The sequence below is a fragment of the Monodelphis domestica genome, chromosome 2 (genome assembly GCF_027887165.1).
Source record: "Monodelphis domestica isolate mMonDom1 chromosome 2, mMonDom1.pri, whole genome shotgun sequence".
Lineage (NCBI taxonomy): Eukaryota > Metazoa > Chordata > Mammalia > Didelphimorphia > Didelphidae > Monodelphis > Monodelphis domestica.
The window spans coordinates 542,198,144-542,223,297 of NC_077228.1; the positions used below are offsets into that span (position 1 = coordinate 542,198,144).

The 25,154-nt window shown below is 59.8% G+C and overlaps 1 protein-coding gene across 18 annotated transcripts in view; it reads right to left on the minus strand.

Moving 5' to 3' along the window:
• Nucleotides 1-10: 10 nt before the first annotated feature.
• PCNT (pericentrin) overlaps nucleotides 11-25,154 on the minus strand; it is a 105,997-nt gene continuing 80,853 nt past the window's right edge. For 8 of the 18 annotated variants that reach the window (XM_056820156.1, XM_056820154.1, XM_056820150.1 and 5 more), the window contains 14 exons: nucleotides 19,863-19,955; nucleotides 17,654-18,604; nucleotides 16,569-16,742; nucleotides 13,320-14,150; nucleotides 12,310-12,412; nucleotides 11,894-12,045; nucleotides 9,781-9,978; nucleotides 9,423-9,596; nucleotides 9,119-9,314; nucleotides 8,760-8,982; nucleotides 7,711-7,861; nucleotides 6,670-7,359; nucleotides 2,646-2,902; nucleotides 12-1,870 (listed from right to left, as the gene is read on the minus strand). In XM_056820156.1, coding sequence (XP_056676134.1) covers nucleotides 1,654-1,870; nucleotides 2,646-2,902; nucleotides 6,670-7,359; nucleotides 7,711-7,861; nucleotides 8,760-8,982; nucleotides 9,119-9,314; nucleotides 9,423-9,596; nucleotides 9,781-9,978; nucleotides 11,894-12,045; nucleotides 12,310-12,412; nucleotides 13,320-14,150; nucleotides 16,569-16,742; nucleotides 17,654-18,604; nucleotides 19,863-19,955 — 4,410 coding nt within the window. In that variant the 3' untranslated portion in view covers nucleotides 12-1,653. Of the gene's footprint in view, nucleotides 1,871-2,645; nucleotides 2,903-6,669; nucleotides 7,360-7,710; nucleotides 7,862-8,759; nucleotides 8,983-9,118; nucleotides 9,315-9,422; nucleotides 9,597-9,780; nucleotides 9,979-11,893; nucleotides 12,046-12,309; nucleotides 12,413-13,319; nucleotides 14,151-16,568; nucleotides 16,743-17,653; nucleotides 18,605-19,862; nucleotides 19,956-25,154 lie in introns of all 18 variants that reach the window. The other 10 variants (XM_056820161.1, XM_056820163.1, XM_056820162.1 and 7 more) reach the window with 6 other exon arrangements.

Here is a 25,154-nt window from a genome sequence, read left to right on the forward strand (position 1 = left end):
CCATCCTAGTAAGGCAAGACCGAAGGAACGTCCTGGGTTCCGGTCTGGCCTCAGACCCTTCCCAGCTGTGGGACCCTGGACAAGTCACTTGGCCCCCGTGCCTAGCCCCAACGCCCTTCTGCCACGGAGCCAGGACACAGCATCAATCTAAGGTGGAAGGTGAGGCTTTAAGGGAGAGAAAAGACGAACTGAAGCCAGAATGAACCCCGTCCCTGGGCCCCTCCCGGCAGCCTGGAAGGACCGCGGTGCTCGGGCTCAGGGCGACACTCACTCGGGCTGGCCGCTCCCGGCCCTGGCCCCGCAGAGAGCGGCTGCGCGTACAGCAGGCCTGCCGGCTTTGGCAGCAGAGGCCAGAGGCAGTTCCCAGCAGAGCTTCCCCCGCAGCCCCCGACGCCCCACTGGTACGAGTGACAGACAGGAGGCCTCCTGACCCCCCCACAAGCACTCACTGCTCGGGGGGGAGGCTCCACGGGACCGGAGGCCAGCTCTGGGCAGACAGCACCGATGGCCTCCTCAGTGGGGTCGCGGGCCCTCAAGACTGGGACCGTCACGGACGTGGCAGCGCCCCAGAGTGCCCCAGAGAGACGACTGTAAACTCAAAGAACCTTTGCACAAGGCCAACTACTGGAAGCAAAGCGAGGGGCAGCTGGTGGCTCCGAGGATGGAGAGCCGGGCCCAGAGGCGGCAGGTCCTGGGTTCCAGTCTGGCCTCAGACCCTTCCCAGCTGGGTGACCCTGGGCCAGTCCCTTGACCCCCACGGCCCAGCCCCACTACACAGCACTGACTCCCAGACGGAAGGGGAGGGTTCAAAGAAAAAAAGCAAAGCACTGAAAAACCTGTTGGCGGCCACTTTTTCTGCTAAAGATTTCCTGTCGAAGCTATATGAGGAACGGACGCAAGTCTGAGGGAAGAAGAGGCGCCTCCCTGCAATGAGCAGTCTTGGTGCGCCAAGCCTCTGGCAAACGGAAGGACTTCTGGGATGGCACTGCCCACCCTCGGAGTGGCAGCGGGCAGCGCGGCATAGTTACGCGTCGCTCCGCCCACTCAAGGCCCACATCCCGGAGAGGGCAGAGCAGGCAGGAAGGTTCCCGGAAAAGGAAATGCTCGCTGAAGCTCTCCTAATGGTGTCAAAAGGCTTGAGAGGAAGGGGGCCACCAACCTGGCAGACAAGGCCAAGGGCAGCGGGCACGGAAAACCCCGTGCAAACTGAGGCAGGGGAACAAGTGGAGCGGGGAGGGCCTCGGCCTGGACAGGGCGGGGAGGCAGGAGGCCGCCCCAGGGGGCATTTGGGCGGCCCAGCGAGCTTCCCTTCCAAGAAATGTGACTCTCTTTCCAGAGAGGCCTGTTGGGCTTCTAAAACAGAGGTGGGGGGCAGGCGCTATGGATGGAGTTAGGAGAAGATCCCAAAGCTGGTCTGCTTTACTGTTACAAGAAGGAAGAGTAATCAGCAACGTTTATAATGGGGAGGGGCAGGGGGAGGCAGGCAGAGCCGGAACTATTGGGGAATCCTGAATCCACAAAGGCTGCCAATGACAAGCCCCAAATTCCAGATCACCACCGTGAATTCACTGATGACAAAATCCAATTCAAATTCACCAATTACAAACCACAAACCTGCCAACAAGTGACTGACTTAACAGGCATTTCCCTCACTCAAGAGCATTTGGTGCCACAGTGGGGGAAGCAGGTTTCAGAGTGCAAACGCATGGCGACCCCGAGGGCAGGGCCAGCCCGCGCCCCTCCCCCCGCCCCCATCCAGTGTGAACTTACTTGAGGGAGGGTCATCATCAGCTCGGACTTTAACTCCTCGAGGGTAAGCAGCAAGGACGTCACGGCCTTCTCGTTGGATGACGCCCAGTCATTGATGGTTCTGTTCAAAAGAGGGGGATGTTAGAAGGGTCGGCCAGCAGAGGCCGCCCCTTCCAACGCTCCGAGGGTGACCCCTGGCCACAGGGCCTGCGTCCGATGTCCAGAGATGTCTCGGGATGCACAGAGCGGAGGCAGCGCTCAGCGAGCCGCCAAACTCGAGGCCCGGGAGGCTGCACGTGATCGAAGGGCCCCCGGGTCAAACCCAGGACGCCACACGGCTGGCTTTCGGGGGGGGCCAAGGCCCTGGGTGCCACGATGGACACGTGGACGAGCTCACAAGGTCCCCCCAGGCCTCCTGGGCAGAGCGGGGAGCTTTCCTTGTGTCTCAGAATCAACACTGTCTGGCTTCCGAGGCAGAAGAGTGTTGACGGCTAGGCAGCGGGGTGAAGTGACTTGCCCAGGGCCACACAGCTTGAAACCCAGGACCTCTCATCCCTGGGTCTGGCCATCTGGCTGCCCTGAGCAATCTCAACAGGGGTGGCACGAGGCTGGCAGAACACAGACCCGTCAGCGCCGAGGACACATATGGGTCGATCAAGCAACTGGCACATTCTAAGGGTTTGGATGGCACGATCCCAAGTGGGGTGGGGGCAGAGGGGGCCCCCCTTTTCTACCAGCTGTACTCTACAGTCTCATAGCTTCTGGGTTCTCTACAGGTCAGGAAGCCCCAGGGAGGTATGGGGTGCCCATGTGTGTGCGCCCACCACACGACCACCACAGCCCCCCGCTCCCTTGTGCCATCTCGGGGGTCACGAGCCGCCCCTTCCCGTCCCCACCTGTTGACAGTTTGGTTCATGAAGCTGGTCAGAAGGGCCACAGCGTGGAGGAGTTGCTGCCGGACGCTCTGCAGCTGCTCCTGGTGCTCCTTTAGCTTCTCCGTGTTGGGGGGAAGGGGCACGCCGACCCCGCACTCCTGCCAGCCTCTGCTGGGCACGAAGCCTTTGTCATTCTGGAGCTCGCTGATGGTCTGCTGAAGCTGCTGGATCTTGTGCTCATCTCGCTGGCGCTGCAGCTCGAGCTCCCGCTGCCAGCCCTCGGAGCGCGAGACGAGAAGGCGCCTCGTTACACACCCGCTCGGCCCTCGGCCCGAAGCCACCCGCCCCAGCCACCCTCTCTGCAGGCCCTGCCGAGGGAGACGGGACCCGGGAGCCTGGGGGAGGGACTCCAGGGGCACACGGGCAGCCCGGGCAAAGGCCCAGGGGCAGGAGAGGGGAGGCCGGCGAAAGGAACACGGTGGAGAGGCTGGCCTGGCCTCGAGACGCACGGCTCCTGAACAAAGCAGGGTCTGCTGAGGCACGAATGGGCAGCTCTGGGGCAGCCAGGGCTGGACAGAAGGCTACGCACTGGCACAGTCGAGGAGGCCCCGTCGCCTCCCAGCCCACCATACCGAGGGACGGGGAAAATGAGCAGAGACGGACGGTGGACACACAGACACACACAGACACACACACACACACACACACACACACACACACACACACACACACACATATAGACACAGACACAGACAGACAGACACACAGACACAGACACAGAGACACAGACAGACAGACACACACACACACACAGACACACACAGACACAGACACACACCCACACAGACACAGGCACACACAGACACACAGAGACACACACCCACACACAGACACACACAGACACACAGACATAGACACTCAGACACACTCAGACAGACACACACAGACACACTCAGACACACACACACACACACACACAGACACAGGCACACACAGACACACAGAGACACACACCCACACACAGACACACACACAGACACACAGACATAGACACTCAGACACACTCAGACAGACAGACACAGACACACTCAGACACACACACAGACACACAGACATAGACACTCAGACACACTCAGACAGACAGACACAGACACACTCAGACACACACACAGACACACTCAGACACACACACAGACACAGACACAGGCACACACACACAGACACACACACAGACACACACACACACACACAGGCACACACACACACAGACACACATATAGACACAGACACAGACAGACAGACACACAGACACAGACACAGAGACACAGACAGACACAGACAGACACACACACACACACACACAGACACACACAGACACAGACACACACCCACACAGACACAGGCACACACAGACACACAGAGACACACACCCACACACAGACACACACAGACACACAGACATAGACACTCAGACACACTCAGACAGACACACAGACACACTCAGACACACACCCACACACACACACACACAGACACAGGCACACACAGACACACAGAGACACACACCCACACACAGACACACAGACATAGACACTCAGACACACTCAGACAGACAGACACAGACACACTCAGACACACACACAGACACACAGACATAGACACTCAGACACACTCAGACAGACAGACACAGACACACTCAGACACACACACAGACACACTCAGACACACACACAGACACAGACACAGGCACACACACACAGACACACACACACACAGACATAGACAGACACACACAGACACACACCCACACACAGACACACACACACACACACATACAGAGACAGACGAGACAGACAGGCAGACACACACACACACACACACATACAGATACAGACGAGACAGACACACACACACACACACATACAGAGACAGACAGACAGACAGACACACACCCACACACAGACACAGACACACAGACAGACACACACACACACAGACACAGACACACAGACACACTCAGACAGACACACTCAGACACAGACACACTCAGACACACACACACAGACAGACACACACACAGACACAGACAGACACACAGACACAGACACACAGAGACACACACAGACACAGACACACACCCACACACAGACATACACAGACACACACACAGACATACACAGACAGACACACACAGACACAGGCACACACACACAGACACACACAGATACACAGACACACACAGACAGACACACACCCACACACAGACACAGACACACACACAGACACACACACACACTCAGACACAGACACACACACATACAGAGACAGACAGACAGACAGACAGACACACACACACACACACACACACAGCAGGAGAGCCTTTGGAAGCCAAAATGAGAGATGCCATGAGGGCCCTGCACTGGGGGATGCGTAATCAGGGTCAGTGAGGCATCGGGCAGAATAGGATGTCTAAGTGGGCTCTGCCACCCCTGGGGGCCCGGGCCTGACGCTGAAGAACCTCAGACGAGATGAGGGAGCCCCCCGTCTAGACCCAAGTCTGATGAGGCGGGCGATGAAAAAGGGTTCGAGCCAGAAGAGCAAGGAAGTGAATGCTGGCACGAGAAGAGGGACAGTGAGGCCACGATGGCCACGATGTTCTGGTCCTGTTGGTTTTCAAAAGGGAAGAAATACCTGCAAAGGCAGGTCTTGGAAGAAAAACCTGGCAGCAACAGTGGGTTCAAGACGGAAAGAAACCAGGGATGGGGAAAAGCCTGGAGGCTGCGGATGTCCAAGCAGGACCCCCAAGGGGCTCAAAGATGACTCTGAGCCCCAGGATGTAGGGGGACTGTCGTGAGAGGAGGCTGCCCCTAAAGGGAAGGAGCAGAGATCCCAGAGGGCCCCGGGCCCAGGCTGAAGGAGGATGAGAGGCCAGAGACTCCAACAGCCGCAGAACCACCTGGCGTGGGAGCCATGGGCTGGGAGCAGAGCTGGGCCCACTGGCTGACCACTGGCCAAACAAGAATGCGGTGGGACGTTCCACCGAGCTGGAGAAGAAGAAAGGACAAGCATGACCCTGGCAAGTCTGTTATGAGGACGCCAGACCCAATGCCCTGAAGGCCCCAACAAACAGGAGGCAATGACTGCGATGTCCCTGCCCAGCTGACCGCAGCACTACGGACCCAAAGGACAGAGGGAAAAAGGTGGGCACCCGTTCTGTCCCTCCCCCCGGCTGCTGCACCTACTGGACATCCCGAGCCTGCTCCGTCAGATGTCAGAAAGAGATGGGGGGCCCATCAGGAATGTGGGAGAACAGAAGACACCCTGGGGGGGAGAAGAGCCCTGCTGCCAGAGCTCTTGGGGTGGGGGGCACCCCACTCTGCAGGCTTCCTCGGGGAAAGCTCGGGCTCAAGCGTGGACAGACTGGGCCGAGGGGGAGGCCCCAGGCCGTGGGCTAACGCCGGACCCCAGAGGGGCACTGCTGGGGCTTCCAAGTGGAAAGGGCTCGGCCCGACGCTCCAATAAGACAGCTGGATAAACTGAGACCCAGAAGTGCAATCGGTCCAGGGTCCCCCAGCTGATCCCACTAAGGGGCAGGCGCAGGCGCTCTATCCTCAGCAGCCTTCAAGCCCGGCCACGAGAAGGGGAGGGCCCTCAACCTCCATCCCTGCGGTAGCCCCAGCCCTCAGGGACCGCAGCAGGACCATCCCGAGAGAGTGCTCTCCACACTGGAAGCGCCCAACTGTCCTTTCTGCTCCGTCTCCCACAGCACAACTCCCGGCCCTCCCCTCGGCCGCGAGCCTCATCTGGGACTGTCCTCTCCCCTGGCAGGGCCTCCGCCGTGCCCCCTGCCTTCTCCCCTGAGCCCAGCAACCCGTGCCCAGAGCCCCGTGGCTCCGAGCCTCCTCCAGCCCGGGGGAGCCCCAGGGCGGCCCCGGAAGGGCCTGGAGAGCGCCTCAGAGTCAAGGCTCGCCCCCTCTGGCCCCCGTCCCAGCCCGCCTGCGCTCAGGGCCCCCCGGGGGGGGAGGGAGGGGCCGGGGGCCCTCACCAGCCTTTCTTTGTCTTTCTTTCCCCTCTTGCTCTTGTCCTCATCTGCCGAGCCTGCCTCGCGCCTTCTGTCCTTGTCCCTCCTGGCCTCGGGGCCGGCCTCGTCCTTGGGCCCGAGCTGGAGCTGCTCGAGCTCCGCCTGCAGCCTGCCCTGCTTGGCCCTCTCCTCCTCCAGGTAGCGCAGCAGCTCCTGCTTCTGCTTGTGGAGGGCGTCCGCCGAGGCCTGCAGCAGCACACTCACCTCTTTCTCCTTCTTCATCTCCTCGCGGTGCGCCTGCACCTCCAGCTCGAGCTGCTTCTGGGCGGCCAGCGCCTGCTGCCGGGCCTCGTCGAGCAGCACCTGCAGCTCGGCGCCGCGGCCCTTCTCCTCCTTCAGCTTGCGCACGAAGGCCTGCTGCAGCTGCGCCTCCTTCTGCGAGCTCGCCTCGCCCGCGCGCTTGCTCAGCCGCTCCGTGACCAGGCGCTCGTGGCCCAGGGCCTCGGCCAGCTCGGCCGCGTGCGCGCGCTCGGCCTCCAGCGCCCTCTGCAGCTCGCACACCTGCCCGCGCTCCTGGCACAGCAGCGCCTCGCAGCGCGAGTACTCGATCTGCAGCTCCTTCTTGAGGTTCGCCTTCTCCGTCTGCTCGTGCTGGAGGCTCACCGCCAGCTGCCCGTTCTGGCTGCGCTGCTTGTCCAGAGATGCCTGCAGCTCCTGGGGGAGGGGGGGGGTCAGGCACAGGGCCCGCGGGGGCAGGAGGGGGGGGGGGGTCAGGCCATAGAACTCCCCCGGCAGGATGGGGGGGGGGGGTTCAGGCCATAGAACTCCCCTGGCAGGATGGGGGGGTTCACACAGCCCCCCAAGGGGGGAGGAGGGCGTCAGGCCCTCCCCGCACCACAGGCCCCAGCCGCTCGCCCAGCCTTGCCTCAGTTAGCCAGTGGTCTCCTCTGTCCCCGCACCCATCGTGTGTCCAGCCCTGCCTCAGCTCCCCGCACTCGGCCCTTCCCTGGCCCCCGTCTCGCTGGCCCGGAGCCCTCCGGAGCCCTGGCAGCAGCCCCTGCCCACCTCAATGGCCTTGGCCCTCAGTTCGTCCTGCTCCAGGCTGTGCCGCTGCCCTTCCTCCACGAGGGCCTGCAGCTCCTTCCCTCTCTGCTTCTCGCTCTGCAGGGCATCCAAGGCCGCCTTCAGGTCTGTCTCTTGGTTTTCCAGCAGGGATCTGCGTGGAGACGGGGCGGCTGCTAGGGAACCCCAGGGGGACGTGGCTCACGGCACCCCTCCCCCTCTCCTGTCTGCACCCCGACTCTTTTCCGAGATGCCTGGGACTCCCCAAGCCGGGCCCTGATCTCACGGCCTGTGCTAGCCTGCCCCCACCATGGTCTCAGTCTCTCCCCCAAAATCCCTCTCCGTTGGGGGTCTCTGAAGCCCCCCAGGGGATGGGAAGACGCTGCCAAAGCCTTGGGACCAGGAATCCCTTGCCCGGCCATCAGCCCTGCTCAGGCAAAGGGAGCCCCCCAGGCCGAGGCGGGGAGCTCAGGAGGAGGCATCGCCCTCCTCTGGACTCCCCTGAGGCCACCAGGGAGGCCTTCCAAAGCCCCTCTAAAGCACTCCTCTTCGGGCTCCTGGGATCTCGCAGGCCGCCCCCCTCCACGGCTGCCCACAGATCTGCGAGGGAGCCGGAAGCCCGCGGATCCGGGGCCCAGAACAAGGGCGCCGCTCCGCCGGCCTGGGGACGGGGGGCGGAAAGGCACGGGAAGGCAAGTGGGGCTCGGACTGGGGCTCGAGCGGGAGAGCCTGGAGGCGGCGGGATCACGAGCCCCTGTGCGTGCAGGCCCGCACTCTAAAGAGGGCACGAGCGCAGCGCCTGGGACGGACGCACAAAGGGCCCAACTCTTTCTCCCTTCCAGAGGCCTCGCCGGCTCTCGGGCTCGAGGCCGGCAGAACAGAATCACATCCGGCACTTGTGCCGGTGCCAGGGAAGAGTCTCCCGAAGGGGGCCCGCAGGGGCTCTCTCCTGGGAGGCCTGGGTGTCCCTGGGCCTGCCCCTCCGGCCCAGAGCCGCTCAGGCACGTGGAGCCGGTGGCTGCCCCCCTGCGCCTGTCCAGGCGGGCACGCACCTCAGGTGGGCAGCCTCCTTCTGGGCTTCTCTCAGGGCCTGGGCCGCACTCTCCTTCTCTTGCTGGCACTCCTCGAGCTCGGCCTTGAGCTCCTGGCTTGTGTTCTGGGCGGCCAACAGGAGCCTCTGGTTCTCGGTCGCCTTTTCCTGCTCCTCTGTGAGAGTCTTCTGCAAGTCGCTCACGATGCACTTCTCCTGCTCCACTTTATATTCCAGTAATTCCACTGGGGGAGGGAGACGGCCAGCGGCCCGGTCAGGGGAGGCCCTCGGGGGGGGGCCCAGCCGGAGCCCGCGGGGGGGGGGGGGGCCCAGGCTCCGCTGTGCACGCCCCCCCCCCCCCCGGCCGCCCCCGTTACCTACCCTGCCTCCGGAACTGGTACTCCTGCTTGCTGCCGTGGTCCTCGACGTTGGTGAGGGCCTCGTAGAGCTGCTGCAGCTTCTCCTGGTTCTGCAGGTGGGTCATGCGCAGCTGGGCCCGCAGGCCCTGGATCTCGGACAGCAGGCTGCTGCGGTCGGTCAGGTGAAGGTTTTCTAAGGTTCTCTTCTGCAGCTCTCCCTAGGGTGGGGGCAAAGGCGGAGACCCATGAAGGCCGCGGGGCGGGGCGGGGCGGGGCGGGGCGGGGCGGGGCGGGGCGGCCCCACCCACGGAAGGAGCCCCTCCTACCTGCTCCTTGACCACATCCTCCAGCTTCTCTAGCAGGGATCTCTCGTCTCCGGAATCGAGGCTGCACAGCTTGGACTGGAGTTCGATCTTGAGCATGTTGCGCTCCTTTTCCAGGACTTCCTGGACAGCCTGCAGGAACTCGCCTCCCCAGTCAAAGCCTGTGTCAGAAGGTTCCTGGGCCAGAGAAAGGACGGCTCCAGTCCGGTAGCCCAGAGCGGGACCTCCCCGAGCGGCCGGGCGGGCAGCCCAGAGCTCCCTAGCTGGGCAGTCAATGGCTCAGGAAGCTCCTTCAGGGCCCCCTGAAGCCCCCGGAAGTGTGCCCACGGCCTGCTGCCCACCGCCCTCCCTCCCCCCTGACCTTCTCTTCTCCTCGGGCTGGCACTCTGGTGAGGTGCTCCTTGAGGGCCTGCACGGCGTCCAGCAAGCCCTGCCTCTCCTTCTGAAAGCAGTCCGGGGTGGGGGCCGGCAGGGCGCTGCCCAGGTCCGAGGCGGGGGCTTCACACTTGGACAAGACCAGGATCTGCTGGCTCTCGTCACACACCATCTTCAGTAACGCCTACGAGGCAAGCCCAGGGCGGGACGCGTCAGGCGGCCCCCTGGGCCCTCCCACCAGGACAGCCGCAAAGGCAGCTGGCCGGAGGGGCAGCTCCGAGGGGCCCAAGGAGGCCAGAAGCAGCAGGCCGCTCGCGGCCGCTCCCCAGGCTCCTCTGGGCCTGGCCCGTCCGGCCGCCCACACGCAGCCCCCATCCCAGCACGAGCGCAGGAGAGGCAGGCCCGGATCTTCCCGGATGTCCCCGGCCCAAGGCACGTGCCCGCACCCAGGATCCCGCGCCGGGCGCGCCGGGCTGCCTCGGCAGAGCAGCCGCCGCCCTGGCACCTGAGCCTGGCGTTCTGGACCCGGCAGTTCACCGAGGGCAAGCGAGGCGAAGGGCGGCCCCGGCCCAGGGAAGGCAGGGCCCGGACGTCGGGCCTTCTCCGCACCGGCCCACGCCAAGGGGGGCACAAGCTTGAGGCCGCAACTGGGGGCAGAGGCCTCGGCCCTGGCGGCCTCAAAGCGAGACGGTCAAGCGGCCCTTGGGCCGAGGCGAGCCGGGCCAGCTGGGCCCCGTGGCTCAGGTACGCCTCTCTAACACGGGCCTTGCCTTCTACCTATCTATGCAAAGAGGTTTAATAAAGAGCCAGCAGATGGGAGACGAGCGCCAGGCCTGGGGATGGGAGGTTCTGGGTTCAAGTCCGGACTCAAGGTCACCCCCCACCCCCACTCTTCTGCCTTGGAACCACTACCCAGTCTGGGCAGACAGAAGGGAAGGGTTTTAAAAGTCACTGGACGGTTTCTCAACGGAGGCCACGGAGGGGGGGCTAAGTGGGGCATCCATAGGCAGCAGGCCCGGCGCCGCAGGAGCAGCTTTGGAGAGGTCAGGGCTGGAGATCCCTAAGGGAGTCCCACACACAGGAGAAAACCTCTCCCCGGCATCAAGCAAGAAGAAGCTTTAATGTGTGTGTTTGTCTGTTTGGGGGATCCTCACTGGGCATCAGTCACATGACAAAAGTGCAGCAAGGGCGAGGCCATGGGGGTGAAGTGACTTGCCCAGGGTCTCGCAGCTAGGAAGTATCGCGGGGCCTCCTGTCTCTGGGCCCGATTGAGCGTCCAAGGTAAAGAGAAGTCCCCCCGCCCCCGCCAGTCACAGGCCTACCGTTGGCTGACAGGGAGGGGTGCCAGCAGCTACGGGGACGGGCCTCTGCTGATGTCACAATGCCCACCCTCCAGTGACACCGGAGGGGCCCAGGGGCACCCAGGGCACAGCCAAAAGCAGCCCCACTCCTCTGCTGAAAGGAGGGGACGCCTTTCCCTTGTTCGAACAGCGGCTCCGGCCAGGGCCCCATCAGCCTGCACCCCCCTTGCCCGCCCCTTCCCCTTTTTCTGGCACGATCGAGAGCAGCAAGAGTGGGCCCTCCCAGCGCTCCCCTGCCCCAGCCCCCCTCCATGCCCGCCACTAAAGCGCAGCCCTGCCCAGGCCTCCCCCCCGCCTTCTTGAAGAGCAGCTGGGACGCCACCGCGCTTGTGGCGACAAGTCGGTGACATTTTGGAGGACAATCCGACGGGCGGCTGGGCCTCGCCTCGGAGGGAGCCTTCTCGCTCCCCCACATGCTCGGCCTCGGTCTCCCTCTCCTGACCCCCGAGACGTGCACGGTGCTTGCTTCCTAGCTTCTAGCGCTCAGAAGGGGCGCCGTGCCCAGGCCACGGAGGGCCCAAGCCTTCTTCCCCTCCGGATCCTTGGGGCTCCCTGCCGGGGCGCTCTGCAGGCGCCCTTGGCCTAGCAAGGGCTTCCGTCGGGGGAAGCTGCCCAGAGGTCAGGATGGAGCGAGCAGCGCGGCCTGTGAGCGAGAGCCGGGGGACACGGCGCTGGGCGGCCCCCTCCCGGCTCCCGCGCCGGGGGGAGCTCCTCCGGGGGCCGCCCCCACTCACTCACCTTCATCTGTTTGGACTGCATTTCCTTATCCTTGGTGGGTTTCAAGGGCCTCTGAACCATTCCAGGTGGATGGCGAGCCCCGAGGCGAGTGTCAGCAGCTTCTGATCTTTCTGGATCTTGCCTCAGTTTGTCTGGAAGACCGGCACTCCTCTCTACAAGGAGAAGAGAGCCGTGAGCGAGAGCCACGCCAGCTTCCGCGGTCTCTTCCCCGGAGGCCGTGGAGAGCCCCGGCCGCAGCCGCACCGCAGCCGGAGCGCGTCCCGGAGGACCAGGACGCTTCTCGGGAGGTCCCACTGGCCAGCCACCGTAGGATCCCCATTATGACCCAGATGGGGGTGTCCCGCCTGGGGCCCGGACTCCGGGGCCATCCCTCCCCCCACCCCCCAAGCATGCCAGCCTAGAGCGCCCCGACTCACTGTTGTCATGGCCATCGCTCTCCCCACGTTCGCCGGGTGCTGCGGATTCGAGGTGTTCTTGAGAATTGCTTGGTGTTAGGATGAAATCTTCCACATCTTTCTCCTAGCCAAGAGAGAGTTGCACAGTGGTCCCGGGCTGCGCCCCGCTTCTCAAAGCGTGGGGCCCCCGGAAGCATTCCCTGAGGGTCGTTAAAGCCCCAAATGCCCGCTTGGCAAGGAGGGCCAATGCAGTCACTGCCAAGTAGAATTTGAGACAGGCGGGCGGAGTGAGGGGCGATGGGGAGCGTGGCGGGCTTGGAGGCAGGAAGATGCGCCTTCCCGTCTGGCCTGCCACACTCGCTGCGCTGCCCTGGGCAAGTAACGTGGCCCTCTAGGCCTCCGCAAAGGCAAACCCCAGAGGGCCCCCTCGAGAGAGACCCACAGGGCAAGGAAGCAGGGTCCGGCCTCGAGCCGGGCCCCCTCCTCCACACGCCACTTCCTCCGTCCCCCCCGGGGAAAGGCCGCGCCCAGCGCCCTCCCTCTCCTCACGTCTTGGCTGCCACTGCTGACCACCTTTAAACACGCTACATCAGCCATGGGCCCTAGGACCAAATGGGGGCTGACCTGCAGAAAGCTAGTCTTGCCTCCACACCGTGCTGACCAATGGGCTCTGAGCTAGCCTTCAAAGGCTGCTTTCCCAAGCCTCGGCCAGGAGGTGAACTAATAATGGGGCAGGGCTGGGAAAGCTGGGCCGGAGAGGGAGGCCCATCTCCATGGGAACATGCTGACGTCACATGACTGGAGGACGGCCCGGAGGACCGGCCCTCAGGCTCCCTGCTGACAGAGGACGTCTGCCCTGCGGTGGGATGCCTGGGCAGCCAGAGGGCGAGCCAGCCAGCGCAGGACCCAGGGAGGACCTGAACCCGGGCCTCAAGCCCAACTCTGCCCGCTCTGCCAAGCTCCTTTTCCGATCCCTTTTGCGCCTCCGGACCCCGGAGAGAAATCAGGGGACAGAGACGCGTTTCCATTACCGACACCGTGGCTTCCGTGGCACGGCCGGCACGTGGCCGTGCCTTTTCCGTGAGAGACGGCTGAGGGCTTGCTTCCAGGCCCGGGAGAGCAGGGAAAGCCAGGCACCCCGAGGAATCCTGCAGGCCCAAGGACCTCCAGGCCGAGTCAGGGCTCTGCAAGTCAGCGGCTTGGGAGAGGGGCGTCAGGTGGACGCTGGGCAGACGGTCCAGCGTGGAGTCTTTTCGCACGAGCTCCGGGGAGCCCAGCGACGAGGAGTCCATGTCCAAGATGGTATCTCTGAAGTGCTGGACAGCGTCCAGGGGATCCGCGTCCTGCGACGCCTCCTCTGCGCTCCGGGCAGACGGTGGGGAGCCCCGAGCAGACCCTCCAGGAGGGGGAGAGCCTGGGGTTTCCGTGCACGGCGGAGCTCTCTGAGCAGCCACGCAATCTTCAGAGCAGGAGAAGTCGGGGGTTGAGGGGTCGGCGTCCGACGGGCTGCTCAGCCAAGCATCCGGGGTCTTGTCAAGCGTCGGCGTTGGCCCGCCTTGCCCTGGAGGATCTGGGCTCTCAGTGCGGTCGTGCAACGTCCAGGAGTGCTGGAGGACGGTGGAAACGGGGCCCTGAGGAGGAGGGCTCTGGCCGGCCGCCGGCTGGCCCCAGGCGGGCCCCGGCACGTGACTGCCAAGCCTCTGGGGGGGACTCAGTGGCGCGCCGTGACTCAAGACTTGGACGTGGCTGTCCCTGCAGGATATGGAGCGGATGAGGTGATGCAGCTTCTCTTGAATATGCCTCACTTGGGTTATGAGGTCGCCCTTCTGTAGCTGACAGACGTCCACCGGCTTCTGCTGGATCTGCGGACAGAAAAAGGCAGGCAAAGCGTTACAGAGCGGATCCACGAGCGCACCGCTGGCGTGCGGAATGTCGCAAACGGCGCTCTGAGGAGTGCTGCGGAGTCGCCGCCTCCCCGCTAAAGCGGCACAAAGGCAAGCCCCAGGCCTGCAGCTCTTGCCGCAAGGTTTTGCCGTTGCCCTAAGCAAACGGAGATGGAGGCTTCCCTCCTGGAAAAGAACGGCCGCGGAATGAACTTCTTAAAAGCCCGTTCCGGACGGGCAAGCTGGGGAGACCACCACTTCTCTGACCTCCGTCGTCTCCCTGAGCGAGCGCGAGCGAGCGCGAGCTCCAGACACACTGAAGCCTGTCACAGGCTTCTGCTGCAAGCAAAGTTGGGAAATTCAAGAGCACGCCATGAGGCGAACAAGCGGGGCCCAGAAACTCAGCTAATCCTCCTCTTCCCCTCAGCTCAGACCCAAGACATCCCCTAAGGGCAGCAGCAGAAATGAGTGGGAGAAGGAGCTGGCACGGTCCAAGGTCCCTTCGCCTCTTTGCCCCACTCATTTCTTCTGGCCGTCTTTGGGGGCTTCTTCACCGGTGTTCCAGGTTTTCTTAAAGCTAGAACTCCGGCGCTGTAGCCTCTGGTTCTGTTTGGTTCCCGAGTCTTCCCCGAAATGAGATCCCCCGGAAGGGCCCAGCGCCATCACTCTCCCTCCCGGAGGCATGGCTGACAGGACTGCTTGGGCACGCTCGAGGTTCCCCGCGGCTGCCTCCCTTTGGCGCGCTGCCCCTCTCCTACTGTCTCAATTCTCTGTAAAAGAAGTGCCCACGAGGGGGGAGGCCCCCACGGCCTCTCCCCGACACACGGCCTGTGTCCATTCACCCAGAATTCCGTTCACTAGCCCACAGGCCCTGCCTGGTTGGGCCAGTCACAACAGCCTTTGCCTCAGGCCTCTCCTGGGTCCGCACCCACTCATTCGCCCCCACGAGTCTCGGCACGCCTGCTGGGTTCTAGAGTGGCGGGAGCACCAGGCGACAATGAGGCGCCGGCCTAGCAGGCATCCATCCCGAGGCTGTGCGCCCCCGTCGGCACCGGGCGGACAGTGAGGGAGCGAGAAGGGCCCCAGGCCCGAGGAGGAGGGCTAAGGGCCCGAACTCTGTTCCTGTCCCCCAAGTGCTGAGGCCAGGCCAGGACCTGAAGAACTCGAGGGTCGGATTCCCTGTCAGCACCTGCCTCACGGGACTCTGGTGGGGACCAAATGGTCGCAAACCACCAAAAGTTTCATCTAAAAATGGAGAGCCACCACCTGGGTCAAACTTGGAACCTCATGACCAACCCTCAGAAGGAATCCGTGGGTCATGATACGCCCATTTTACAGATGAGGAAAGCGAAGGGACTGGACCAGAACCACGGCCTTCCTGCCTCGATCCGCTCTGCCAAGCCTCTCGTCCCTGGCCTCAGCGGTGCCGCTCGATTAGGAGCTGCCAAAGACAGACGGGCAGGACCCCAAGCTCCTCCAGGGGAGGGCCGATAGCCCCTGTCCTCGGGGAGGGACGCAGCAGAGGCTCAATCAGTGCTGGGCAAAGGGAGGGCCAAGGCTCATCCTGGGCAGTCACAGTGCCCAGGGGAGGAGGGATGTAGAGCCGGGATGAAAGGCCCAGCAGCCAACCACCATCAGCTCGCCCGAAAGCCAGAGGCCCGTGGTGCTGGCGAGGACCGGGCCACAGATGTTAGAGGGAAACGTCAGAGCACCGACAAGGTCTGTTTCCGGAGAGGTCCCTTGCGGGTGGCCAAGGGACGATGGCACTGGGCCAGAAGTTAGGAGGTCCTGGGTTCAGATCTAGCCTCACACACTCTGCTGTGTGACCCGGTTTGCCCAGCCCCTGCTATTCCATGGTACGAGTTGTTCTAAGGCAGAAATAAGGCTTGGAAGAATTCTTTTTAAGCTAGTGCCACGCTGTGCACGAGGAGGAAGATTTCCTCCCTGGGGGCTCCTCCCAGACTGGCATCCCTCCCAGGGTAAAAACAAAAACTGGGGAAACAGTTCAGAGAAGATGGAGGGAGTGCCAAAGAGCTGGCGGGCTCGAAGCATTCACAAATGGCAGCCTTTAGCCATAGACTCTTGGAGGGCACCAGAACTTGGCATTTGAGACCAGGGAGGAGGGGGAGGAGGCGGCCCTGGAGTCAGGAAGATCTGGGTGCAAATGTGACCTGGGACACTGGCTGGCTTGGGTGGCCCTGGGCAGCCACTTTGCCCATCTCCCTCAGCTTCCTCTATTGTACAAGGGGGAGCCCGACTTGTCACGAGGATGGAATGTGATAGAAATAGCCCAAGACCCGCTTGTTGCCCCCAAAGAGGGAGGGCAGGGCCGGCCAGGGCTGAGGGGAGAGGGGCGAGCCTCCTCCAAAGCTCCCGGAGGCCTGGCCTCCAAGGTACCTTCATCCTCGCTACCAGTTTGCTGCGGTCCTCGGCACCCATCTGCATCTTAGCTTTCATAAGGAGTAACTCAGACTCCAGCTGTTCCTGACAGACCGTCAAGACCGAAAGGCCACTTTCCTTGCTCTCGAGGCCTGGCGCTGGGGCGCACAGAGACCGATTCTCCGCTAGGCTCTGGAGCAAACACAAGAACGGAGAGTGCGTTAAGGGCGAGAAATCGGGGCATCGATTCTCACCCCGGAAGAGGAGGGCCAGGACCTGGGCAGGCGGGGTCGGACTACTAGCCTGATCTCTTCTGGCCGGCGCCCTGCTCCCTCGGGTGCCCTCGCTTTGCCCACACCCGGTAGGTGGGCACCCAAGGGCGGCAAACCGCAGTAGGTCCCCCGAGAGCCCATGATCCGGACAGAGGAAGGCTTGCTGGAGACGGTGGGGGACTCCCAAAGGGGGAGTTGAGGCCCAGGCCCAGATGGCAGCATCAGAGCCCAGTGGTCTGTTGCCCAGAAGCGGCCTCGTTGCCCCGCAGATCGGCCAGGCTCCATCAACGATGCCCCCAAAGCCTCTTTAGGACAGAGAAGAGAGCCAGGCCCTCTGAATAAGTGGCCGGAGAGGGAGTCTCCATCTGAGCACAGGCCTGTTACACAGACACCCCTCGGGGCCCCAGCTGCCCGGGCCTCCCTGTGGGGTGCAGGGGCCTTGGCGGCTCTCCCAGGAAGGTTCAGACAGCTGGGCTTCAAGGAATAGAGGAAGTCTGCCAGCTCCCCCTTTGCCCTGTGGCCCTTGCCCCAGGGAGAATGAAGAGGAGCCTGACCTCCGAGGCCTCAGTGACCTACGCAGAGTGGCCACTGGCCTAAAAGGCCTCCCCGCAATAGCCTTTTCCTGCTCAAGGAAGGGGAGGCAAGAGGCAGGTTCAGAAGAAAAGACCCGCCAGAAGGGGCCCACTGCCCCACCCTGGGGCCTAAGCTGGGCCAGGGCGCTGAGCCACCGCCCCAGCCGGCACTCCGGCTGCCTCCCAGGCCCATATCCCAAAGGCCTGTGACCTGTGCCTGCCTTCTCTCGGACAGGACTTCTCTCAAAACAATGCCTACCGGTCCAGGCCCGCCCCTCTGCCCCGGAGGGGCAGCGGTGGACTCCCAGGGCCCTGGGTCCTCGTCAGACTCTTCCTCTGTGGTGGCGGCAGCACAGGACCCTTCCTCAGAGACCCAAATGCCACCGTGACCCTCCTGAGAGGGAGCAGGCGCTCCAGACTGAAGCCACCCAGGCCCCTGCGTCCTGGGCACACGGAAAGCATCCCGCTCCATCAAGTTCTTCTGGACCTGCACTCGGCACTGGGGCCCGCAAGCCTGGTGCTGATCAAGCTCCAGCTGGTAGGTGACCAGCCTCTGGCTGAGGGCCTGCAGCTTCAGGTTCAGGCCAACGCACTGGGCACGAAGCATCTGCAGCTCTGGGGGCTCGTGGGGGCCCGCCGGACGCTTCCTCTCCAGCTCCTTCTCGAGGCGAGAGCACGCCATCACGAGTGTCTCCAGCTCAGCCAAAAGCACGCCTCTTTCTTCGTTCAGAGCCTCCACCTCAGCCTCCTTCTGGCGTGCAGCAGTCTTCCACCGCCGGGCCAGTGCGGCCAGTTTCCTGGCTTCGGCCTCCTTCAGAGTCAGCTGCTGGGCAGAGGCGTCGCGGATGCCCTGCAGCTCCTGCTCGAGGGCAGCCACGCGCAGCCGGAACTGGCTCTCGTCCCGGAGGCGCTGGCCCAGCTCGTCTGGAGGCAGCGGCAGCCTCTCCTCGCGGGCCTGGACAGAGGAGAGACCCTGGGCGAGTTCGCGCTGGAGGTTCTCAGCCTGGGAGCCGTCAGAGTCTCCCTGGCTATCGCTGAGCTCGTGGAGCGCAGGCCCCAGCACAGAGAGCTCCTTCTGGAGCTTCTCAATGACCTCGTGCAGCCGCTCAATCTCTTCGGCCTTGTTCGCTCGGAAGCGCTCGTGATTCTCACACAGGTTGTCGATGATGGCTTTGAGCTCCTCCATTTCGGCGCTTGTGTCCCCCATCACCTGAGTAGAGAGCAGAGCGCACAGGCAGGTTAGGCACGGGCGAGTGCCCTCTTTGGCCCCGCGGGCTCCTAAGGGCTCCCGAGGACAAGGGGATAGAGGGGAGGCCCTCCGGAGCCAAGCCCAGCAAGGGGCTCGGGGAGCCAATGCCGGGAGGTTCCCAGGAGCTGGGCACGCTCCTCAGAGCCAAGGACGGAGAGGAAGAAGAGGCTGCAAAGAAGGCCACGACAGCCAGGAAGGGAAGAAGAAAGGAAGCCGAGAGAAGCAGTGCCCGCAGCCCCATCACCCCAGAACGCCAGCGGCAGGCAAGACCAAGAGCAGGGAGAAGGCCAGGCAGAAAGAAAGGCCGATGAGATCACGGGGGAGAGAGGCCCATTCATTCTCCAGACTCACAAAAAAAAAAAGCCAAGAGTTTTCACGTAGAATCCTGGGTTCACTGCAGAGTTGGGAACAAAAGGAACTGATACGTGGGACAAAGATTTTTTCTTAGCCTCTCAATGATCTTCAAAGAGGAGGCTAAGAAAAACATCTTAGCAACTCAGCAGGGCAGGCTAGGGAGCTCAGTCGATAGAGAACCAGGCCTAGAGCTAGGAGGTCCTGGGCTCCAATCTGGCCTCGGACACATCCTAGTTGTGTGACCCTGGGCAAGTCACTTAATCCCCTTCTGCCTTGGAGCCAAAACATGGTGTTGACTCTAAGACTGAAGGTGAGGGCTGAAAACAGCGTATCTGGAGACTGGGCTGGACAGGCTGGCTCAGTCCTCCACCTCATCAAGACCCTCCGCAAAAGTGCCCTTGGTTGGAGCCCCTGGTTTGTGAGACCAGCAAAAATGACCTCCCAATGAACCCAGGCAGCATTGGGCCCCCCGGAGAAAGCACCCAAAGGCATCAGGCAGGAGGACCGAGATTTACAAAGAATGACCCAAGAAGTGGCATTGCAACAGCTCCACAGGTAGGTGGTTCACAAATGTCCTCCGGGGGACAGATCTGGAGGCAGCAGGACTGGATGGAGCGACACTTCCTTGTCCCAGTTCCCCAGCTCCCTGGGGCACCCCTCCTCCCCGCAGTCCCCAGGAAGGCCAGCGGGGCCCAGAACAGGGCATGGCGCTTTGAGCAAGAGTGGCTCCCCCCCTCCTGCCCCCAACCCCGGGGGGCTTGGCGTGTTCTTCTAGGCCGGAGGAGAGGAGGGCGGTGCCCCGTCTCTGGAGCCTCCCTGTCCGGGGAGCCCGGCGCGGGGTGAGGAGCACAGAAAAGGGTATCACCTGGGCCTCCACCGCATGCGCTACCTCCTGCTGCAATCCCTTAATCTGCTCACTCAAAGAAAGAATCTCCTTCTCTTTGCTGTGCAGAAATGCCTGTGAAAAGCAGAGACAGACAGGGCTGTTGGAGGCGCACCCTCCACGCGAGCCCCTGGCGAGGCGCCCCGGGCACAGTGACAGAGCCCAGAGCAATGCGGACTTGAGGGGATCTGGCGCCAGCCCTGGCCAGGCCTGCAGAAGGACCCTTGCTGGGGAGGCCGGCCCAAGGAGCCAGGCAGCGCACCCCAGGGTCAGAGGGCACGTGGGCCGCAAGGTGCCCAGACCCCTGAGCGAGAACGGGGCCGCCGGAGCTCACTCAGTCCACGGGGGGGGCACCAGGGCCCCCCGTCCAGCCCGCTAGAGACAAGAAGCTGAACACGGGGTCCTCCACCCCGAAGCTTTGCATGTATTGCACTAGCCTTAAGACAAGGGTCTGAGCAGGTGTGCAGCTCAAACATTAGCTTCTCCAGATAGCTCGGCCGCCTTCAAACACCACGTGTGACCTCAAACACTACTAGGCTTCTCCAGACGGAGAACTCCCACCTGTATGATCAGGGCGGCCTAAGCGGTGGGTGCTAACGTCTAGCCAGTCTTGGTCTCCACTGGCCATCCCCCTCCTCCTTCCAGGTCACTCAGAGCCCGCCCATCCCTTTAGGACGCTTGGTCCTGCACGCTACGCTGCCTCCCGACCAAATCCATCTTTAAAGGGAGTCTGTCCTTCTCGAAAGGGCCCTTCATCTCCAGTGGGTCACACCACCAATGGGTCACGTGGCACGAGGCCCACAGCCAGGCTCTCCACTCGTGTCTTGCTGAGACCATCGTCAACCAAGAGCTGAGAAGTGTTTCTCTGAGGAAGCTGTGACTATCTCGCTTTCCCGAGAGCAAGAGGAATTGGAAGCAAGCACGTCCTCGGTGCCCTACGCCTCTCTGGCCAGGGACTCCTCCAGAGCCTTCCTGCTCCTTGCCCTCTGGGCAGCTGCACTCCTCGAGGCCTTCTTTGCCCCCAAGCTGCACTCCCAGCCCTGCTCCCCAGCCTTCTTCTGACTTTAAACTCCTCAGAACAGCACCTGGCACACACAAAGTGCCTAATAAATGTTGACAGACTCCAGGCCAACCTGCTTTTTTAAACCAATTCTCACACCCTTTATGAAATTCAGATTCAGTAAGTGACAAAGCTCATCTATTCTTACTTGGCATGATGAAGCCTGGGAAAGGCCCTCCCTTCCCCAAAGCTACTTAAGCTACCACAGGGTGACCCACCTGGTTTTCCAGTAAAAACAGTCCCAGTTTTCAAGACTCAACTTTCAGGCCTTTTGGGTCAGATGATCCTGGCACGTCACTTAAACCCACTGCCTCACCCAGCCTTGGAGTCAACACTCAGCATTGAGTCCAAGACAAAAGGTGAGGATTTAATAAAAAAGAAAGATTTGTATTTTTGAAACACAATTCAGGTTTTTTTCAAAGGAGGACCTCCTCTGGCCCACTCAAACACACACCCACTGGCACCAGAGGAAAGATTTCTCTTTTCGCCCAGCACCCCTCGCCCTCACCCTCTGGGCTTCACTTCTGTAAATACAAAACAGCACAGGAAATGAGTTCTTCCCCACTGACTTAAGCTCAATGAAGTGCCAGGAGAAACACTGAGCCTGATTTGGGGCAAGCTAAAAGCAGGAATGAATTTTAACATGTACAGAACTTCCTCTTCTCCAAAACAAGAATGAAATCACTTCTGACTGTTTGAGAAGCTGAATCCAAAAGGAAATGAGGATCTGAGCTAGTGATAATCTGGGAGTGGTTTTACTTAAATCAAATGTCATCCAAGAGAATCCGTGGAAAGGCATCATAGCAGAGGAAGTCCAAGAGGCCTGTTTCTTTTTCTGTAAATGAAGAGGCTAGAAGAGTTGAGCAAAGCCCTAAAGAGAGGCCTTGGGGGCAGAGTCAGTAGCAGCAAAAGCCAACTGCTTTGACTACACTTCCATACCAATCTTTAAAAAGGCCCTCAAGATGACAGGAACCCAAACCCAATAGCAAGATAAGAGTCTTAGACCTCTCCCACTGAACACAACTTGAAAGGTAGGCAGGGAGAGAGTAGATTTTCACAGGATTGGGGGGGGGGGGGGGGACCAGAAACAAAACTGTACACAGAGAAGTCCTAGAAGACTACCCCATTCCCCACCTACCACTCTGGGATCTGAGATTAGATGTAGGCCAACTTTGGATCCCAGGAGAGAGGCTGCACCGGCAGAGGAGCACCTCATTGCTAGCATTCAACTGACCTGAGAATTATTGGACTATCTGAAGTCAGGACCAATAAAAAGCCCAGACATCACATTACAAGAAATTATCCAAGAAAACTGCCCTGATATTCTTCAAGAGGGTAAAATAGAGATTGAAAGAATCCACAGATCATTAAATCCTGCATTAAATCCCCAAATGACAAGTCCCAGAAATATTATCGCCAAGTTCAAGAGTTCCCAGGCCAAGGAGAAAATACTGTAAGCAGCTAGAAAGAAAACAATTCAGATATCATGGAACACCAGGCAAATACACAGTATCTTGCAGCTTCCACACTGAAGAATCAAAAGGCTTGGAATATGCTATTTGGGAAGGCAAGAGAACTGAGTCTACAACCAAGAATCACCTATCCATCAAAACTGACTTTATTCTTTCAGGGAAAGTATGGGCATTTAATAAAAGAGAAGCTTTCTGAGCATTCCTGAAGAAAACAGACTTAAATGGAACACTTGATATCCAAGTAACAAAATTCAAGAGAAGCATAAAAAGGTAAATAAGAGAAAAAAATTAAGGAATTCAGTAAGGACAAATTATTTGTATTCCTATATGGAAAGATGATATCTACAACTCCTAAAAATTATCATTATCATAGTAGTTAGAAGCATGCATGGAGGGTGTGGAAGTAAGCTGTTTAGGATGATGTCAAAAAAAACTAGGGGTGAAAAAGAGGATAATACTAAGAGAAATGGGAAGATAGATGTAAAATGGGGTAAATTATATCACATAAAGAGGTGGGAGGGAGACTAATACAATGAAAGGAGGAGGAAAAGGGCAGTGACTGGTAATACTTAAACCTTACTTTCACTGGAATTGGCTCAGAGGGAAGAACAGCCAGATTCATTGGGATACACAATCTTATCTTACCCTATAGAAAAGTAGAAAAGGAATAAAAAGGGAGGTAACAGAAAGGGGAGTGATGTAAGGGTGGGGGGAGGTGTGGAAATGGGTTAAAAGTAAAACATTGGAGGGGAGGGAAAGAGTGAAAGGAGAAAGGGCAAGACTAAAAGAGGAAGCCAAAATGGAGGGGAATGCATAGATGGTAATCATAACCGAAAATAAATGGGATAAACTCACCCATAAAACAGAGGAGTTAGTAGAATGAATTAAAAACCAGGATCCTACCATATGTTGTACATATTGAGGTAGGTAGACACACACAGGGTAAAGGTAAGAGGCTGCAGCAGAATCTATTGGGCTACAACTGAGACAAAGAAGGCAGGAGTAGCAATCATGATCTCAGACAAAGCTAAAGTAAAAATAGATTTGATTAAAAGAGACAAGGAAGGTAATTAGATCTTGATAAAAAGAAATATAGGTAATGAAGAAATATCATATGCAACATATGTACCAAATGGTATAGCATCCAGATTTTTAGAGGAGAAACTAAAAGAGCTTGAGGAAATAGATAGTAAAACTATACTATTGGGGACCTCAACCTTCCCCTACCAAAACTAGATAAATCAAACCAAAAAATAAATAAGGGAAATGAATGAAATTTTAGAAAGATTAGAGTTAATAGAGAGGAGAAAAGTGAAGAGGGATAAAAAGGAATATACCTTCTTTTCAGCAGCACAAGGTACATGTACAAAGACTGACCATGTACTAGGGCATAAAAACATCACAAGCAAATGCAGAAAAGCAGAAATAACAAATGCAACTTAAAGAGAGGCCTGGGTGCATGAATGGCTGGTACAGAGCTCGAATGAGCCTTGGACTGGAAAGAGAACAAAAGGAGCCAATTAGAGGGCAGCAATAAAGGACACTCTATGTGCCCTCAGCCAGTACAAATGAACTTCATCGCAGCTCAGTGGAACAAAGAGATAGTCCTTTCCCTCCAAGAGCTCCCACCCTCACAGGGGAGACACCAAGCAAACCAATATGCCCAATCAAGCTGCATTACTCAGGTTGGATGGGGAGTCATTAACAGTAGGATGGCCTTGGAATGAGATGGGGTTGATGTTTAAAGACAGCAGGGAAGTAAGTGGTCAGAGGAGGAGGGAGAGTGTCCCAGGCCTGGGGGATGGCCAGAGTCCCTAGATCAAGAGGCAGGGAGGAGGGGCTGGGTGAGGAAAGACTTTGAAGACCACTCAGGCAGTTGCAGGGAGGTATTTGGGCAGGAAGATGAAGGAAGGACTGCCTCAAGGCCCCATCAAATGCGGTCAAGGTGGTGTCTCCTGAGTCACCATCCAGAAGACAACAGGGGGACAAGAACATCCTCACAGAATACAAACAGAGAAGGCACTGGGGACTGTCAGTGCGAGTCAGTGAGTCTGCTCTATTCCCACAAAATTCAAGATTTCCTCCTCTGAGAACAGTGCCCAGAAGCTTCTGGAGGGCAGTGTCTGTTTTGGACTCTCCACTTTCTTTGAGCTCTGCTGGCTTAGCGCCAGGCACACTGCTGGCACTCCATAAACACTTGCTGAGTATGGAACACCTGAAAAAGGCCAGGCCAGCCTGAGTTTCTTCAAACAAGGCCACTGTCCTGGTAGACCGGAGCATTCCAGGGGCACATAGGCTAGACGTCTTTTACGAAGCATCTTGCTTGAGTGGCCAGGGACACATGCCTGGGTGCCAAATGAGAGCAAGGTCTGGCAGACTGACAATCACACGGATGGTCAGAGGTCTCTGCTCTTCCACCTACCCCCAACCACGGGCTCTTGCCAACAGCCCAAACATGCCCGTGTCCAGGATGCCCTGAAGCTTTTGCCTTTTGCCTGTCCCAGAAGCCACCATCTGAACTCAATACTTTCGTCTGTCCTTCTCCCTGTACCCCATCTCCTGCTTTCAAGCATCCTTTCCAAACATATTGTCTCATTAAAGTGCTCCCTCTGAGGGCAATCCCAGCATTTCTCTGTTCTCAGCCTTCTGGAGCTCAGCAGGGCCTGACCCAAGTGACCACTTTGTTCTCTCCTCCTGCTAAACTGACCCCGACTACCAAAGTCCAGAGATTTCGGGGGCCAC